Source organism: Marmota marmota, unplaced genomic scaffold (assembly GCF_001458135.2).
Source record: "Marmota marmota marmota unplaced genomic scaffold, marMar, whole genome shotgun sequence".
Classification (NCBI taxonomy): domain Eukaryota; kingdom Metazoa; phylum Chordata; class Mammalia; order Rodentia; family Sciuridae; genus Marmota; species Marmota marmota.
In genome coordinates this window covers 9,363,702-9,382,535 of record NW_026000057.1, presented here as the reverse complement: position 1 = coordinate 9,382,535, position 18,834 = coordinate 9,363,702, and the positions used below count along the sequence as shown (strand labels likewise).

Sequence of the window (18,834 nt, the reverse complement as noted above, 5' to 3'; positions counted from 1 at the left end):
GCAATGTATCCACTGAGTTTTATACTTCACTGAGACTATCTCCTTTATAAAAATACTAATTTTCCCTTCTAAATCTCCTTTTGTTCTCTTGAAAGTAATGTGTTCCTTTTTCACATATCCAGTTCTTTATTTGCTTAATAATTTTCAATCTATTTATTTTATAGTCTGTGTTCACTAATTCTATCAGAAATTCTTGGGAGATCTTATTCTGCTTTTTGTATGTCTGCTAATTCCTGCTAAGGGCAGATGATTTACTTGTGTGTTTTATAATTTGGGATCATGAAGTTATGTTTTAGGGGGACTCTAGTGTTTGGATGGAGAGCCCCTCCAAAGAACTATCTTATTGGCTTTTCCCCAATGCTTCATTTCTTAGCTACAGCCATTTTTCGTTTTATCTTTTAGCTTAGGGATTCATGGGCCACGGAGCTAGTAAATTTGACCTCAATCCTTCTGAGAGTAGGTTATCAATTCTAAGGGCAGACTTTCCCCCCATAACCTAAGGTTGAACCCTTAGAGTAAGGAACAAAGGATAGGACCCCGTAGATGGGGCTGCAGACAAAGCTGTGAAGATGGATGACTCAGAGACTCAGAATGGGGCAGGAAAGGCATCTTTTTGCCTCTCTTTGGCTGTTTCCCTCTGTTCCCTTCTCGTTGCAGTTCTTCTGTGTTGTTCCATATGTAACGTGGTTCTTCATGCCAGCTGAGCTGAGATTTGTGCACCTTCTCACTGTGCCTATGCTATTGCTGTAGAGAGGGATCCGTGACTCAACTTTTTCTGAATTCCCCGTAGATGTACAGGAATGCACACCCTCACCTGTTGCACTTAAAGATGTTTGTGTTGGTCAGCGTTAAGCTGAGGTAATCCACTTAAAAAGAGTGAAGATTTGTTTTGGTTCATGGTTTCAGTCCGTGGTCACTGAGCCTTGTTTCTTTGGGCCTGTGGCAGTACAGTACCTCATGGAAGGAGCACACAGTAGAGGAGGCTCGTTCACCTTGTGGAGGTCAGGAAGTGAGAGATGAGATCAGTGTCCCATAACCTTCTTTGAGGTTATGCCCCCAGTTACTTAAGACCTCCCTCTAGGCCCTATCCAATAAAGATTCTCCCACTTTGCAGAAACGCCAAGTGAGGACCAAACCTTTAACCCCTATATGCCTTTTGGGGACACTCCATATCTAAACTATAGCAATGATCATTGAAAAAAAAATTTCATCTTTAATGACTCATTCCCCTGTTGTGTTAAAATGATGACACCAGCTCTTTCTCCTCAAGGAACAACAGAAAGCAGTATGGTGAAACTGAGGGGGGTAGCTGATGCTAGTGGGAGAAATCACTGAGGGCTTTGGGGGTTCGTTTTCCCCTCCGCCCCAGCCCTGGGGAGCCTGCGGGACCTCATGTGGCCTTGTCCTCAGGTGAATCTTTGGGGCTGCAGAGCATCTCTTAGACTCCGTGTTTCTAGGAACTCTATAATCCTTCCCTAGTAATGGGGTATCTTCAGGCAGCATGCTTGCCTCCCCAGGTTTATTCCTAAGTGAGAAATCTTGAGTATTGCATCTGTTAGGAAGGGTTCCCCGCCCCTCCATTTCCATATCCCCTTATTGGTTTCTTTTCCTTTCAAAGTATGCCCTTGGATGAGATAGTGAGCACAATAAGAGGGAGCCCTTGTTAGAGAGGAGTGTGCAATACTTAGAACTCTTTTAACTGTTCAAAATGAATTTTGTGCAAAATTCTGAAATACTAGAAAAGGACGTGGGAATGTACAGAAAATAAAATACAAACACATTACCAAAATGTCTGGGAGTATAAAAACTTAGGGGTCCTTTGTTGATATAATATGTAGTAGTTAAAAAAAAAAAACAACAACAGTGTTCTGTGACACTCTGTCTCTGACATTCAGGTAGCTCATACAGGCTTTGTTCTGGTGATTTATACTAGAAGCCTATAATAAAAATGCAGCCTGAAATCATGCAGCTGGGTACCTTTCATTTTTCTTCCATGGACAGTTCCAGAACTTAAAAAATTGCAGCAGACCTGGAAAAGCTCTTCCCTCACAGAAAATGTATACTTATCCAGCCATGGCAGACGCCCTCTTGGGTTTCTCCTGCTGTGTTGCATCATGGTTGTTGATACTTCCTTCCCCTCTTGAGCTAGAACCAGTTGAGAAATCTTAGCATAGAAGTCAGATGGAGACGAGCATGTCAGCTTCGTTACTGATGATAGCTCGATTGACAAAGGCAACTTGATATGTAGCCAGATGGCTTCTAGTACTTTATGCTTAAGTTGACCTCAGCTCCCCCAAACTGCAGGCTTTCTGCTTCTGCAGAAAGTTTATCATTTGGCTGTAGTCAACCAGAATACACCACTCCGTGGGCCTGCTGATAGAGAGCTCCGACAGGCTTTGTTCTGACGATGAGTGTGAGAAGCCTATAATGGAAATGCTCAGACAGAAGCGGCTGATCCACATGTGTTCATTTCCTTTTCCCAAGTCACTTGTCAGAGAAGTCGCTCCTGCCACATGGGGACATGGTGACAAGGGAATAGAGGTTGCCCAAATTCTCAAAAAGAGAAAACATGAAGCCACTCTTAGCATCTACATCGTATCTGGGAAGAGACACTTTTTTGGGGGGTGGGTTCTGTGGAATTCTTTGTCCACACTGCAGGTACATTCTTGGGATCTGTAAGTCTAAGAAAGGCCCACCCCCGTGGTCAGTCTGAGGCCATTCAGATGGACCTTTCTTACTTGACCATTTTTATGTGCTTTCAGCTACACATTTAGTATTAAAGGGGTGGGGGGGTAGTTGGCTATCTTCTATACTGCAGCATCTTGGGGAATTTTTTCCCTTAGCTCTTTTTAAAATCTTGGCAAAGTTGGGAAGTCATTTTGCCATTGGCATTCTAGAGATGACAAGCGTAGGCGTGGTGATTCTGGCAGGGTTAGGTAGTCAGACTGGGCTCCTCCGAAGAGCATGCTGTTCCTCATGGCAGAGAGTTCTTGCTGGGGAGCCTTGCTCCCTAGTCCACCTCTGGGAGCATCCTTATCAGAAGGACTGGAGCTGGGGCAGGGACAAGAAGTGAGAATCAAAACACACTTGTGTTTCCAGGAGCCTTAAAATATTCTGTTCCAAATTTTGATGCATGAATCTCCTTTCACAAGTATAGAAGCAGGAAGCATAATCAATCAAGGGTCTTTGTCATGCTCTGCAGCTTCCTTAGGAGACACAGACAGGCAGGAATCGGTGATTGTCAATAGCGCTTTGAATTTTCAATGGTATTTGCCAACTCACAGGCCACCCCAGTGAGCAAGGTCGGGAGCTCCAACCCCAGTTGATAGGCAAGGAAACTGAGGGCCTGATTGATTTACCCAAGGACACAGAGAAATCAGGAGCCGGCTGAAAATATAAATGAGAATGGGCTGGTTCATATTCTTAGCGTAAAGCTCCAGACTGCCCTCCCTCCTGCCATAATTGCTAATTGTTTATTTACAACAAAACATAAGAGGGATTTTTTCCTTATAGCTTTTCGTAAACCTTTAAGATGGCTATAGCTACTCCTTACCTTTGTTTACTTATGACAGTCAACTAACTTATTGACTTTATTTCTTACTCTTATTCATCTTTTACACCTATGCAGAGAAATTGATGTATATGAAAACATAAACACTCAAGTGGCATGTAAATTTGATTTAGTATTATTATAATGTTCATGTTCTTAACTTTGCATCATTAAAATATAAACAGAAATACTTTCATATATAGTGGCCTGTATAAGAGCAGGGAGGGGGACTGATAAACACGTAACATTTCCTGAAATAACTTAGATGGCATGTATTCACAACAGAGTAACAATTAATATGAAGCTGTCAGTCATAAATTCTTTTAGAGGTGCCCAATTGGGAAATGAATGAGTATATTCACATAGAGAGGCAACAGAATGGAAGCATTAGTGAAAAATAAGACACACATATAATTTGGGAGGGAAATGAAAGTACTTTTCAGCAGAAAAAGATATAATTGGACAAAGTTATTTTCCTGCCAGGTAAAAGAACAAATCTTCCTTTCATATTCTTGATTATGTATATATGGAATCTTTATGTAGGATTTATATACTTTTGGATAAATACTGCAGAATTCCCTGTTCACAGATTGTAACATGATACTAAGGGGGGGTGGGGTCACACCATCATTCATTACATACACAGGGATCTTAGTATGTCCCCATAACTTAATTGACTACAATCAATTAAGGTAGATTTATTTAGTATATAAGTGCTTTCTTTTCCATGGCTGATTTTTGGCAGCAGTGAATGGAAGCTTTAGGTACCCATGTGGTTTACAAGTCAGTATCATTTAAACAATTCCTGCCTCCTCTAGGCCCTACCATCCCACTACCCCACTCTCTTTATAATTGATATATTCCTTGAGTTTTGTGTGGGAGACTTTTTTTTTTTTTTTTTTTTTAGTACTGGAGATTGAACCCAGGGGTGCCTAAACACTGAAGCACATCTCCAGCCCTTTTTATGTTTTATTTTGAGATAGAATTTCGCTAAGTTGCTTAGAGCCTTGCTAAATTACTGAGGCTGGCCTCAAATTTGCAATCCTCCTGCCTCAGCCTCCTGAGCTACTTGGATTACAGGCATGCAGATATGGGAGACTTTTAACATCTCACTATCCTTTCAGGAGAATTACATACTCTTCTGCCCCTTCCCTGCTTACTTAGAAACAAAACTCAAACTTTCAGAAAAGTTGAAAGTGTAGTACAGTAAATACCTATCCTACATCTAGGTTGCCCCCACTTCAATGAGCCATTTGAAAGACCTCATAGAAGTTTATTTTAAATACTTCAATGTCTGTCTTTTCTAAGAGTAAAAGCATTCTCTTATGTGAATTCCTCTATAGTGGTCACACTCAGGAAAGCTAGTATTGACACAAAATTATTATTATCTGATGCAGTTCATACTTAGGTTTCTAGAATGGCCTCAGTATTAGCCTTTATCCCTGCAATCCAGCATCCAAAGATTACATGGTACATTCACTTGTCATGTCTCTGTAGTCTCATTTTTTCTTTTTCTTTCCTTTCTCTTTCCTTCATTTTTCTTCCCCTTTCCTTCACAACATTGATGATTTTGAAATATCCCAGGCCAGATATTTTTTCTTATCTACTATGGAAGTAAACATAATTAATGGGGATATTTGCACTATAGAAGTTCAGCCTTTTTTCTTTCCCTTTTAACCGCCATGATTTCAGGGCTTACCAGAGCCTCTAACAAGACACTGTTTCTATTCAGTGCAGAAAATTAACTCTTTCACAGACTCCCTTCTCAGAACATTCATGGGACCAGTGAACACAGTAGGTCCATTTTTTGTTGACTGGCATGTGTCTCTGGGGATTCACTTTTGATATTCACAGGTCTTGTTCCACCAAACTCCTTATGAACACCAACAGTGAGCACCTCGCTGCATGCCGTACTTGGTCAGGTTGGTTCAAGTCAGTTGTTCCCTTTCTCAGCAATAATGCGATCGTTCACCTTAATACTAATCTCTCATATACAGAAGTAGACCTCATTCTGATCATTAGAGCATTTCAGTCATGAAAATAATATTTCCCATTACTTCCTCTGATTGCTCTTCAGGTTTCAGTGATGTGATATAGTTTATCATTGCATTCCATAAAATCTCTCTAGGTATAGAATCTTATGAGTAAATTTTAGGACAGGTCTGGAAAGACTTAGCAGTTTCAGTTATGGGAGAAAATCTAAAATGATGGGGTTTATATGGCTTGGCATTTTTAATTTTTGGATACTTTGTTTCAAAGTCATGAACTAGAGAAAAACCAATATTCATAGCTGAAGTAAGGGGAAATCTTTTTTCATTAAAGATCCTGTCTCCCATCTCAAAGTTGTATTCAAAAAGAACAATGTTTTTCAGTTTGGTTGGCGGGTTGGTTTTGGTTTTTGGCTTGATTCCTGTGTCCGCTCCTGGCCTTCCTACCTATTTTCTCCATTGACTCGTTGAATTTTAAAGGTAGCTGCTACTTTGGAAAACAGGAAGTCACCGATGTGCAGCAGGCCATAGTGAGATGTGGGTAACGATTGGCTCAGTTAACTGGTTTATAATTGGCCAGCTTGTTGGAAGCTCATTTCTTTCACCTAAGAATGAGCTTTTTCCAGCCAGAGGTGAGTATACAGCACTACCCAGGAAAATTTTGCTTCACTATAAAACGGAGAAAATGAAGCAATATGAGCTTCCTGACACATTAAGAAATATGTTCTCTGTTCCACTGGAGATAGCACAGTAATTATCACAAAAGGTGTTGGTTATCATTTAAGGGGGAAATATTATGTTGACATAACACATAATTTTAGCATCTGTTGTGCCTTACCTTGGATTGTAAATCCAGACTAATGGATCTGTGGAGCTGTTTAGGCCTTTTCTCATTAGACATCCTTGCCTCCTAGAAAAGTTTGCACATGAAGGATTTGACTGGGGTAAGCACTTTGCATTTAATAACACTTCCATTCTGAAACAGGAATTACTAAATGCCTGCCGGGGTGGAGTTATTTAATTTGCAGGACAGTCCTGCAAAATATAACTAATTTTTCTTTTGCACATTAGGAAATTGAGGCCTGGAGAACTTGTACAAGGGCACATGGCTATGAAATAGTAGGAGAGAGATTCAGATTCAGGTCTTTCTAACTCAATTTTGGTCCGGTTCATCTGTTTATAAAAGTCTGTTTAGAAAGCGAGTTAATCACCAATGACTAATGCTAGATTAGCAGCCGTTGGGAACATTGTGGGAAGAGGAAGAGACCAGTTAACCTGCACTCACAAGACTTGTGTTTTACTGGCTGCCAACCACTCTCTAGCCTTCCTGTTTAATTTGGCTAACTGGCCAAACATGGGCCTCCACAAATGAACACTATCACCATAGTTAGGGTCATTGATCTCCAACCTCAAAGTAAAATCCAGAAAGTGTTGTGTGAGAACTCTTCTTGCCCAGGTTAGAGGCAGGCCTAGGACCCGCATAGGCCAAAGGCATTGCCCTTCTTACATCCTCAGTGGTACATGTCAGGTCTTAGTGTTCTAGTAGTCCATGGAAAAAGCAAGAGAAATTGCTCGTATAGGCTGCCTATTTCTAGCCTCACTTTGGGCACTGGCTGTCGGTCATCTGAGCTTGCCAGGTAAGCAGAGGCAGGAGGATGGACTTCCAGATGAGAAAAACGAGGCTTCTGATGTTGTTTACATCAAAGAAGTATTCTGAGCTCCCATGGGAAGTGGAATTGGGACTGAGGGCTGGGAATGAAGAGGAACTTCGGAGCTGAGGGACAGCTGCAACTGCCAGCCACACCTCTCTTCTTTTGACCAGGAGTTATTGCACGTGTGATGGATATTTTATTTTTTTCCCTTTTGTGAAAGAGGGTCATAAACGAAAGAGAGAATGTAGCATTTACTTTTTTCTCTTCCCTAGGCAATGCTTGTGTTCTTCATGTTTCACATACAGAACATATATGTTTACATGAGCACAACTGCATATATATTTAATACCTGAATAGAACTAATACTTATGATGGTAAAATTCTACTTTAAAAAATTATCTTAACCAGTTTTAGCAAGCTGAATTATCACAGCGTTATTACAGTTTTGTATTTGTTTTGGGTGATGATAAAAGGGCTCAATGGTGAGAAGGAGTGTGGGGCGCGCAGAAATGGGGAACCATTTTCTCTATTGTAATGAAAATTTATCACATGATAACTTGCTTTGAATACGAATCAGAGGGAGTTCATGCTTTGAGAGAAATTTATGGTGAGCAGTAAGATAAAGGCCCGTTTTACTGCCTTATTTTTACTTAATAAATTTTAATTACTTTCTCTCCATAAATTAAAGCATTTACCATGCTATATCCTAATTATCAGATCTGTCATGTTTAGCATAAATTTCACAGAGTAATTGCCATTTGGGCTTTTTGAAAAACATCACCTTATAGTCTTTGTTTTTTTAGTGTTCCAGAGGAGTTGTCAACTAAATTTTCAGTGAGGACGCCAGTACTGCTGTGTCACCTCAACTTTGTAAAGATATACGGATGGATACTCACTGGACTAACTTTGGGTATCGGAGCATCATGGACTTGCCAATTGAGGGCAAAGTTGGAAGGGCAGAGAAATAGTGAGCATTCCAGACTATTTAGAGAGTCGTGCAGTTTGCTCCTTCAAGACCATCCCAGGTGTCTCCCAGGATGGCTCCCAGGGACTGGCTTTCATGAGCAGATTTATTTGTAATTAGTAGAATTTCACATAAGATGCTCAAATCCTAGAGAATGTTTCACTGACTTAGTAAGTTATGTAATCTTCTTTATTCTGTTAATTTGTTCAGCAAATCCTTTTCTAGTATTGAAGGTAGATTTCCAGTTCAGCTCACACCAGGTGAGTTAGCACAAATGTTCCTTACAGATTAGTAGTATGTCATAATTCTTGGTTCCCAGCATGTGAAAAAAGGAATCCACCAAATTTGCAGTTTTATGTCAACTGGACGGACTTGAGAGTGGCAGCATTTTATTGATTACTCATTTTTCCAAAGAAAAAGTCAAATAAATGAACACAAAATATATGTGTTTGCTCTGCCTGTCATGGCACAGGTGTCCTCAAATTTGCAACTCCTGTTTTTCCAGCTCTTCCTGGTGCAGATCCCAGTGGGTCAGCTGCCTTCTGTCTGGGTAGAGCCACCAGGAGGTGTGATGAAAGATTGCAGATAGGAAGAAAGAAGTAGCAGAGTATTATTCCTCCCCGCTCTACCCTGTCAGCATCTCTAGTGACACCTGGATCTCATCATGGCTCCAGCTTCTGGGAGACAGGGCCGCCATGTTTTCCGCATCCTCTGGTAGCCCCACACCCTGGCTCTCCAGTTAACACTGCTTCTCCCACTTCTCTCCAGCCCTGGGATACACTGGCTTCTGCTGCTGAGAGTCCCCTAAGCTGTTCTCACAGTGCCCCCTTTGACATCTCCACTCTTCTATTTAGTGTGTAAGGAAGTCTGTGCATTTAAAATGTTCCACTTTACATACCGAGAGTGCCTTCCTTTTCCTAACACATTTTATAGAACAATTTTGCTTTTATTTCATAGCTTGTAGTCTTTGGGGTGTTGATAAAGGAAATGTTAAATTATTCCTTACCTCAGCTAATGTTGGATCCGCTTGGTGTTAGGCTTAGGCCATGGGGCAAAGAAGAATAAGCCAAATGACTCGTTTGCTCTCAGGGAGCGCAGGCTGGTCGGGGAGATGGTGCTTCCCCTGAGTGTCATGGGAACAGAGGAGCAGGAATACCTAAACCTGGATAGTGGCAAAAAAGAGCTCACGAAGGAGGTGACATCTGAGAGTCTCACCAGGTGTCAGAACACTTCTTGCTCAAGCAGATGAGGAAGAAGAATGTTACCAGCAGCAGTAGCAGTTTGTACAAAAGCATTCTCACACTTGGCTGCAAGGGAGCATTAGGTTTCAGGTACTGAAGATGCTAAGCACCTGGACTGCATCCTTTGGGTGTGGTGGAGCAGTGAGGCAGGATTCTAGACAGAGAAAGTACATGAACAGATTGACCTTCACAAAGGTCGCTCTTGGAGGATGTGAAAGAGACACTAGAAGAAGAAGCGTCTGGCCAGGTGGTCAGTGGCCCCTCGTGGTTGGAGGGGGTGGTATTTGAAGGGAGGCTTGAATTATGTCCTAGAGGATGTAGGAAAACAGAAAATCAGGATGTGTTAAGGAAGTAGAATGTGTAGAACATAGTGATGGGGGGTGGTGTTGGGAATTGTCATTATGTGATGGTCTGTTGTACCCAGAGATCAGAACATGATTGTTTGGTTAGACTAAATGAATCTCAGAAGGCTTTTTCTCAGATTGGGATCCCAGTATCTCCTTGAAGCGCTCCTGCTCATTTCTGGGTTGACTTATGCTACACTAGACGTATTTTAAATTCTAAACAAAGTATGGTTGCAGCACTACTCACATTGACCTGCAAGCCCAGCAAATGATTCTTTTTTTAAAAAAACTCTCTCTTCCCATTTGCCACCCACCACCCCTGATATCTTTTCCAGACCATGTTCTGCCCGGTGTCTCCCCAGCTAGTCATGAAATTTTGACTCTCATCTCTCACTTCTGCCTCTTACAGCTTTCTTGCCTTCTGATGAAATAAAATAATTAGCCTCCCAGTTGATGAATCATTTTATGAATCCTTGTGTCAGAAATCTAGCAAGAGAACATCCTCTGCTATTTGAGACAACCTACAGGTCCACACATTACCAGACCCTCTATATACCACAGACTGTGTATTGAGTGTTTTAGAAAGCTAAAAAAAAAAGAACCCACAGTGCCTGCCCTCTGGGAACTCAGCAGCTGGAAAGACCTATGTAGAGAGAATCTGATAGAAATAAAACATTAGAGGCAACATCTGCCTTAAATTGTCTGCATCAGGATTTGGTTTGAGGTACTGCTGTGGAGTTATGGCCAGGTTAATAGTCTTGAGAACTAAAACTATCACACTTTATTCTTTGAAGATTCAAGATAGAAGGTTATGGTTGAGAGCCTGGGTTCTGAGGTCTGACTTCCTTGCTCTGCTACTTAATATCTGTGTGACCTGGCCAAATTAGTTCATCTGTGAGCTTCCCTTCATCACTCTAAGATGAAGATCACAATAGTCTCTGTGCTAAGATTGCTAAGAGGACATTTACGAGACACACATCTCAGACCTCCTCATACAACACCAGTGCACAATAAATACCTGTTGTTGATCATGCCTGAGGGCAAAAGGAAGTGTCCCCAGGCCCAGTTGAGAGAGATGAGCTGAGTGAGTGCTGAGAACTGTTGGTTTCCTTCCACTTGAGAGCTGTTATGGCTAATACTGTGATCCTTCATCGTCCTTTAGAGTAATTATAAAGAAAAGTATGGAACATGCTTTCTTCAGGACAAGTTATTCTTTTGAGTTTCTAGTTAGCCTTTGGTCACCTCACACATGGTCCGTTATCACCTAGAGCACTTCTAGAAACAAGTTTAAAGGCTGGCAGGTGGCAGGTAGGACTGCAGGGCAGATTGGGCATTGCTGGCTCTCTGAAATCTTCCCCCAGCCCAGTACCCATCGCATTCCTTCCCCTGTGAGTTCTCCCATGAGTTGAACACCACTCTTTTTTCCCATTTGTATTGGGATGAACAGACAGTTCTTATCCTCGTGAGACTTATAATTGTGTAGAAATATCTGAACAGATTCAGTCCACTGTGAACAGCGCAGATGGAATTGTACAGACAGAAAAGGTACCTGGGAAGCATAGTAATGATGGCTTCGCAGAGGTGGGGACATCTCAGTAAGATTTTGAAGGGAACAAGGACATGGAGAGTCAGGAGGTCTGTGTAGTTTGTGTGGGAGAACTGGACCTTTGGGGTGTGGGCGGGGGCACAGGAGGAGATGACATTTAAAACAGAGGACAGAGTTAGACCATCCAAGAGCTCGACTGTATCATGGGGCCACTGGGGGCCATTGAGCGACTTCCGGCAATAAAATACCTACCACAAGGTGCGTTTTTAGCAAGATCACTCTGGTGGAAGATGAGCTTGAAAAGGGTGTTGGAAAGGCAGCAGGTTCATATCACCACTGCAGATTCATTGAGGGCAGGGACAGAGTCCAATTTATCTCTGGATCCCTAATGTTTAGTACATTGTAGACACTCAAGAAATGTTTTAGACAGACCAAGTTGAATTTTCCAGCTCGGCATCCTGTCCTCAGAACATGCTGACCTGGACCTCCATCTGTCACAGGCAGCTTGACTAAGATCATAATAAATTCTTGTTTCTTGGCATTCTTTTAACTGGCCCTCTGTTTACTAGCCCCTCTGTGCACCTGCAGCGTGGCAATGATTGATGCTTATAATTCTGACCCTGAAGTACTTCAAGCCTTCTAAATCATCAAAAAAAGATTAAAGTATATTCAATATTGCTCGAATGTTTGTGTGTTTTACTGCATTCTTTTTCTTTGGAAATTGATGGTTTATCAAGTGCTGGGCACTTGCATGTACTTGGGCACAGTGAGAGTCTGTGATCACCTACGACTCGCAGCTCCCTCCTGGTGCCAGGCATGGGCAGTTTGTTTTGCGTGCTCAAAAACAAACAGAGTGACCCGGGCTCTCTTCATGCTTGGAAGGAGGACACAGCGTAGCCCCAAAGGGACAAATTGAGAGAGTGGCGGTCAGAAAAGCTCTGGGAGTGAGAAAGCCAGTGTGGTGCAGGCAGGGAGTCCCAGAGTCACAAGCTGCAGAGCTCAGAGCCAAGACTTGAGCTTCAGGATCGCGGACCCCAGGCACCAGGCTGGGGTTTGACAGGATTCTCCACAGCTCTGTTTGTTTTGTAATGACAACCACTTGGTGAAATACCAAACATCGGTCAAGTGAAGACATCAATAACGAGAGCACCCTGCTCCCCAGCACACCTCTCCTCGAAAACCTTGATTACTGCAGAACTGACGACATTATTAGGCCCAGAAGGAAGAACTTGGAATAGAAGCTGTGAGAGGGCTCCCTCCATTTGTAACCTGGGTTCCTAAAAAGAGGGGTGTGATGTTGTCATAGTGGGGAGGTTTTTGTGGGTTTCCTTTGGGGGGTTGTATATTGCAGCAAGTGGAGGCTTCTCTTAGTTTGTCATGCAACTAAGTTTGCTTTTAAATCTGTGTGTCATCAGGGCTGGGGTTGTGACTGAGTAGTAGAGCACTTGGCTAGCATGTGTGAGGCCCTGGGTTCGATCCTCAGCACCACATAAAACTCAACAAATAAAATAAAGGTCTTAAAGATTTTTTAAAAATCTGCATGTGATCAGTCAGCACTCATCATCTCAGCACAGAGAACCAGTCCCCAGACCTCAGGGATTCTGCTTGTCACCTAGGCAAGGGCACATGTGGGCTTCAGAGCTTGCCAACTGGGCAAGCCTTGTAGTCTCTCTAGGTCTTTATTTTCTTTGTCTGAAATATTGGAATATTGGGATAATACTAACTCCTTTACAGATTAGAATAAAATAAAATAATGGATATGAAAATTGCTTCACTGGAAAGCCTTATCTATTTAAGTAATAGATATAATTACTATTGTACGATATATGTCTATTATATGCATTACAGTATTACATATAAGTGCTCAATTTACTAAAGAACACCATAAATACTGTAATAAAACATAGAAATATATTTCATTGCAAGCACAACATCTTCACAAATTTTCCCAAAGTAGAATGGGAAATGAACAATTTATTGAGTCTCCATGACTAGCTAGTATACTATCTACTCCTCAAGGTAGATATCAAATCCCTGATTCAGAGATGAGGAAACTGAGGTTCCTAATAACGTGGATATCCAGAGCAGAAGTGGGCTGAGTCCTGATTGCTGATGGGCTCTTTCTCCTCTACCATGTTCTCTAGTCGTTTACCTACTTCCAGACCCCAAAGTTCCTAAAGCTGTTCATGTCCTTTGGGGCTGGGATGTTTGCTACCTTTTTTTGGGTCCTTCACTCCTGAAAGAGGTTCAGGGTGGGTTCACAGGGAACTTCCATGGGCCCCTGCAAAGCCGAGCAGCATGAGGGAGTCAACCATGTGGTACACTGCCAGTCAGAGCCCCAGTCAGGGAGCTGGCCAGGCCTGCGTTGAAAATTGGGAGGCCACGGGTGCCCCTTTCCCAGCCCTGGAGGAAATGTAGTTCTCAGAAGTTCATTCTTTCTCTGTCGGTAAATAAACACCTGTCAGTCTCCTGGGTCCCACCTGGGCCTTTCCAGTTCAGATCTCATCCAGGTGGTTTGCTGAGCTGCCTCTGGACCCTCTGTGGGGGTCTGACAGGCTCCGTGTTCTGTTTACAGAAGTGGGTGGGTTAGTCACAAAGTAATCCACTCTACTAAGCCTCTCTAGGACTCTTCTGTTAACTTTAACAGCAGAAATTGGGGCAAAGGGTCCCCAGTGGGCCCACACTGTGTGCATTTTATTTTTTGTACCATTTTCCTGGTTTGCAGACAGACAGCTTGTGAATCGGAGCTGCCCACATAGAGAACCGGAGCTAATGCCCATGGAAGGGCCCAGTTGAATATTCAGGGAGGATGTCAGTGTGAAGGAGAAGCGCTGGTTCAGCTGGCTCTGGTTCTGAAAGGAGCTCCTGTGTGGCTTTTCCGTAGGTTCTCAACAGGAGGTGTGTCGAAGCTGCAGTGATGACAGGCCTGGCTCTGAACTGCCACATAAACAAGAAGTCCTCCTTTGACAGGAAGCACTACTTCTATGCAGACCTCCCAGTAAGTATGCTTTGTGATCCACCCCCTGGAAGTTCTCAGAGCTGGGCCAGCCCTGCCTTGCGGGGTTTGAAGCCAGGGAGAGAAGGCTACCCGCTCATGTTTTCAATCAGCGCTCTGTCCATCCCAGCGGGGAGCTCTGGCTGGCCCTGATGAAGGCAGGTGCCCCCTGATGTTTACTAGATTGGATGCAATTGTCCTGATTGCTGACTCCTTGCTTAGCCTCATGCTTCTGGTGGCTCATTCATAATTGAATGGGGACTAGGAGAAGCCAGTGTTGTCAGGCGCAGCCCCACCGTGGTGTTTGGTGCTAATTGCCTGCAGGACAGAGGCTGACCCTGTGGCAGATGCACTGGTCGGTGCCCACCACAGACCACAGATATTGCCAGAGCCGCTCTCTCTTAAGTTGAAGCTCTCAGTAAGATGGCTATTGGGGACATTTCTGTCATCTCACACGGAGCAAGTAAGTGAACAGTAGTAAGCAGAACCACAAGCCAGAAAGCTGTAGGAACAACAGAAATTGGCTGAGCAATAAACTTGGTATTTACCTGCCTTTTCCTTAAAATTAGATTTTTATTTAAGTGCGTCCAGTGTGAGTGAAAGCCACTTTTTCCTAATTCAGAGTTGGAACAAAACTGAAACATGGAGTGGGTTTCCCAAAATAATGTGTCATTTGATCTGAGCCTCCAATAGTAAGTCTAGCTCTCCCCTAGACCATGCAAAACACTAGAGATAAGGTTGCTTCACCTCTTCAGGTCATTCTCCTTGACCTGAAGGTTGGGGTGATTTGTTGTGTAGTGGGCAGAGACAGGAGGAGAAGTAAATAAAAAATAAAATAGGACCAGAACACTGCAATGTAGTCACCCGCCTCCCCTGGGCTGCCAACCTTCCAGCCTTCTAGCAAGCTCTGCTCTGGTTTGAATTTCTTCTTTGTGATTGCTGGGGATTGAACCCAGGGTTGTGGAGTAGTAGGCAAGTACCCTACTACTCAGCTACATCTCTAGTCCCCATTTCTTCATCTTTCAAGAATGACGGCCACTTTGGTTAAGGTGGGAGCCTGAGCAATATATGATGAAAACGAGAGGTTTTGGTTATCTATGGCCTTCTGTTCTTTCTGGCCCAGGTGGGTCATATAATCACAACTGCTGTTGCCAAATATTGTGTGGGACATATTTATACTAAAAAAGTATTCATTGTTTACCTGAAATTCAAATTGAACAGGGGCATCCTATATTTTCTCCAGCTTACCTTCCCCAGAGTTTAGTTTTATAAATTGAGACTTCCTATCTTAGCATAGAAAATGAATTAGCCTCCTGCAGGGTTCTCAATGTGTGGTTCCTGAGCACCAGCATCAGTATCTCTTGGGACCTCGTTAGAAATATAAATTCTCAGGCCCCACCCTAACCCACTGAATCAGGAACCTTTGCGATATCACCAAGCACACTGCTTTGACAAGCCCCTGATATTTCCGATTCATTTAAAGTTTACAGACTGCTGGCTGGTCTAGTGAAGAGGAGGTCAGACTCTGGAGCCAAACCACCAAGTTCACATGTTGACCTTGAGACTTCCTAGATCTGCATGTGGCTTTAGGCAAGGCCCTTAACCCTTCTGTGCCTTGTGCTACTTAGGGATGTCGTGGGATTAAACGAGTGGAACCTACTGAGAACTAAGCGAGGGCTACAGATGATGTAGCTACGATTCTTTGCTCTGCCTCAGTTCTCTGCGTTGACCTGTGGTCTCTTCAGTGTGTGTTGATGCACGTGTGCATTTGAGAATAATTCTTCCTTTCCACTCAGAAGGAGGTGCCAGAGTCCTTGCACCATCCATCAGTATTTGGGTACTGTGTGCTTTCCATTTGCTGAGCGTGAGCGTCACAGCTCTTTCTGGCTCGAGAGAGGGAAGCTGGGTCAGGGAGGGCAGCTGGCATTATTGGTTAGCTGAAAGAGCAGAACCAAAGCAAGCTTAAACACACTGACCACCGCTGTCATCCCCTTGAGAGTAGAGAGCGAGAATGCACAGCCAGCATTCACTAATAGGGACGGCCTGACAGCGCCTGGTAATGAGACGCAGGGTTTAGGCTAATGAGCTAAATGAAAACAATAAATTCTTTCTAGGGGCCCCAACAATGAAATTATTGTTATTCCCCCAAATGGCTTTCCGTAAGGAAGATGGGTCTGGTGGTGTTAATTGCACTGTTATGGTGTTCTTGTGAGGGGTTTGGGGAGGGGAGGATAGGGAGTGATGGGAAAAGCCAGGCTAAATTACGGCAGCAGTGCATAAATGATTTTTTTTTTTCTTCTTTTTGTTGTTTTTCACTTTGGTTTCACATAAGCCTTTAGCTGTGTGACAGTAAAAGGAATAGTCACCTGGATCCCAGCTCTCGGTTCTGGCCTAGTGAGTGTAACGCATGTGTCTTTGAGTGCAGGCGGGCTACCAAATTACCCAGCAGAGGCTCCCGATCGCTGCGAATGGCAGCCTGGCCTACAGCGTCTGTGTAGGGAAGAAGCGGGGTCAGTTGGTCTCCAAGAGGGTGCGGATCAAGCAGATCCAGCTGGAGCAGGACAGCGGCAAGAGCCTTCACGATGACCTGAGGGCCCAGACGCTCATTGATCTGAACAGGGCAGGTAGGCGCAGTGCTTCAGTCTTTCCTTCCAGCCTCTTGGCTCCTTGGGTGTTAGACACCTTTCTTCCCTTCTGGAGTTTTCCAAAACCAATTGAGAAAGCAGGCAGAGGGGCCTGGCTGATGGAGAGCAAAGTGTTCGTGTTGGTGTTACAGCTCCCAAGCTGTGAGCACTTCTGGGCCGCCCCGAAAGTCAGCAGACTTCCCTACCCAGTCACGGACCCTGCAGCTGGATGTATGTTAAAAGAAATAAGCCAAAGTTAGGAGTCAGTATATGTGGGGGAAGGAGGAACAATTTCAAGGCCAGAACCACCTCGAGAGCCCTTTGGTAATGTAGGCTTCCCCGGAGACTTCTGCCTGGTTTGTCTGCTGATGGACTGGCCAACCACAGGCAGGCTGACTCTGCCTCTCTCTGGTAGGAGTCGGCCTTCTGGAAGTGGTCCTGGAGCCCGACCTGTCCTGTGGAGAAGAGGCCGCAGCAGTCGTCAGGGAGCTGCAGCTGATACTTCAAACCCTGGGGACCAGCCAGGCAAACATGGCAGGTAGGAGCCACAGGGGCACTGTCCCTCTGTCTGTGCCATCTTGCTTTCTGCTTCCTGGGCCTCTTCTGAGTTTTGTTCTTTGCCATCAGTTATAATATAGTTTACATCCCATTTTCAGCCTTTGCCCACCGGCTCCCCACCAGCTTGGATTCTTTTCTGAGCCTCAAATAAAAATAAACACATACGTAACAGCAGCGCGGTAATGCAAGCCAGTGAACATGAGCACAGGAGAAGGTGTCTTCTCCCAGCTTCTTACATCAAAACCATGAGGACTCATGAAATAATGTGTTTAAACAGTTTCATCTTTCCCAGAAAGAAGATACCGTGCCACAAGAATAATTCCTGAGTTCTGTATAGATATAAATAGTTGCTACTTTTGGACAGGGGGATCTGTTTCTTTTCCTTTTTTTGTAGAAGTTTCACCCCTGAAACATCAACTACCCTGATTTGATTATTACACTATATACATGTGTCAAATTAACACACTACTCCATAAATTTGTACAATTAAAATAATTATTAAAAAAACAGTTTCCATCCATGTGCAACCAAAGCCAAATAATATTGGCTGTTGGCCCAGATTATGACTACATAAAGCTTTACCCTGACTTAATTTCAGTAGAAGTAAAGTAGGAAACTCAAGCAACAAAATAAACACCTATACCCTTGGGAAGGAAAGAAACTGTCCCTTTTAAATGTTTGAAAACTGGATATAAATCACAAGTTTGGGGCAAGCTCAGTGTCTTGGTGGCTCAACTCCCTTAGCCCTTGCTCCTTTGCCCTCCCTTAAATTACTGAAAGCTAATCTCTCCCATGGTTTCTTCCCAATTTTCTGTTCCCAGCCTCCAAGCACTCCCTGACTGAATACAGGATCTGAATGCACAGTCGTGGTCTTCTATGGCACACACCACCAGTGATAACATTCCTCTCTCTGTTGGTCCATAGTACTGTTAACACCCTTATCATGTTTCATGATGTATTTGCATGTTATAGAAGGCCTTTGGAATTTGTAATGCCACATTTGTCACATACAAGCAATAGAGGGTACCATCAAAGCTTTGGTACAAGTCAAGTCTGGAGACAGCACTTGCTTATTTGCTATCATCTTAAGCCAAAGACTAGAAACACAGAGCCCCATAAATTTGAATTACATAAAGGTTAGCTGTCTACACATTTCCTTTATAGAAATGAGACTGAGAGTTAAAAGAAGTCTCCATTTTCCATTTATCACTCATGCTACATTTTTACCCACAAAACATATATGAAATATGGGCAGGTTGGATGGTTATCCATTAATGCGCTAAGCATTGATTCTCTATTGCTTTAAGAAAGTTTTTATTATTCCATTCTTCTTCAAAATCACTGTGATTCTTGTGAACCCTGTGGAATAATA

The 18,834-nt window shown here is 43.3% G+C and overlaps 1 protein-coding gene across 2 annotated transcripts in view; it reads left to right on the top strand.

Moving 5' to 3' along the window:
* Gatb (glutamyl-tRNA amidotransferase subunit B) overlaps positions 1-18,834 on the top strand; it is a 78,752-nt gene that overhangs the window by 15,826 nt on the left and 44,092 nt on the right. For both annotated transcript variants that reach the window (XM_015484475.2, XM_048813518.1), the window contains exons 3-5: positions 14,170-14,283; positions 16,706-16,904; positions 17,320-17,442. In XM_015484475.2, coding sequence (XP_015339961.1) covers positions 14,170-14,283; positions 16,706-16,904; positions 17,320-17,442 — 436 coding nt within the window. The remainder of the gene's footprint in view (positions 1-14,169; positions 14,284-16,705; positions 16,905-17,319; positions 17,443-18,834) is intronic.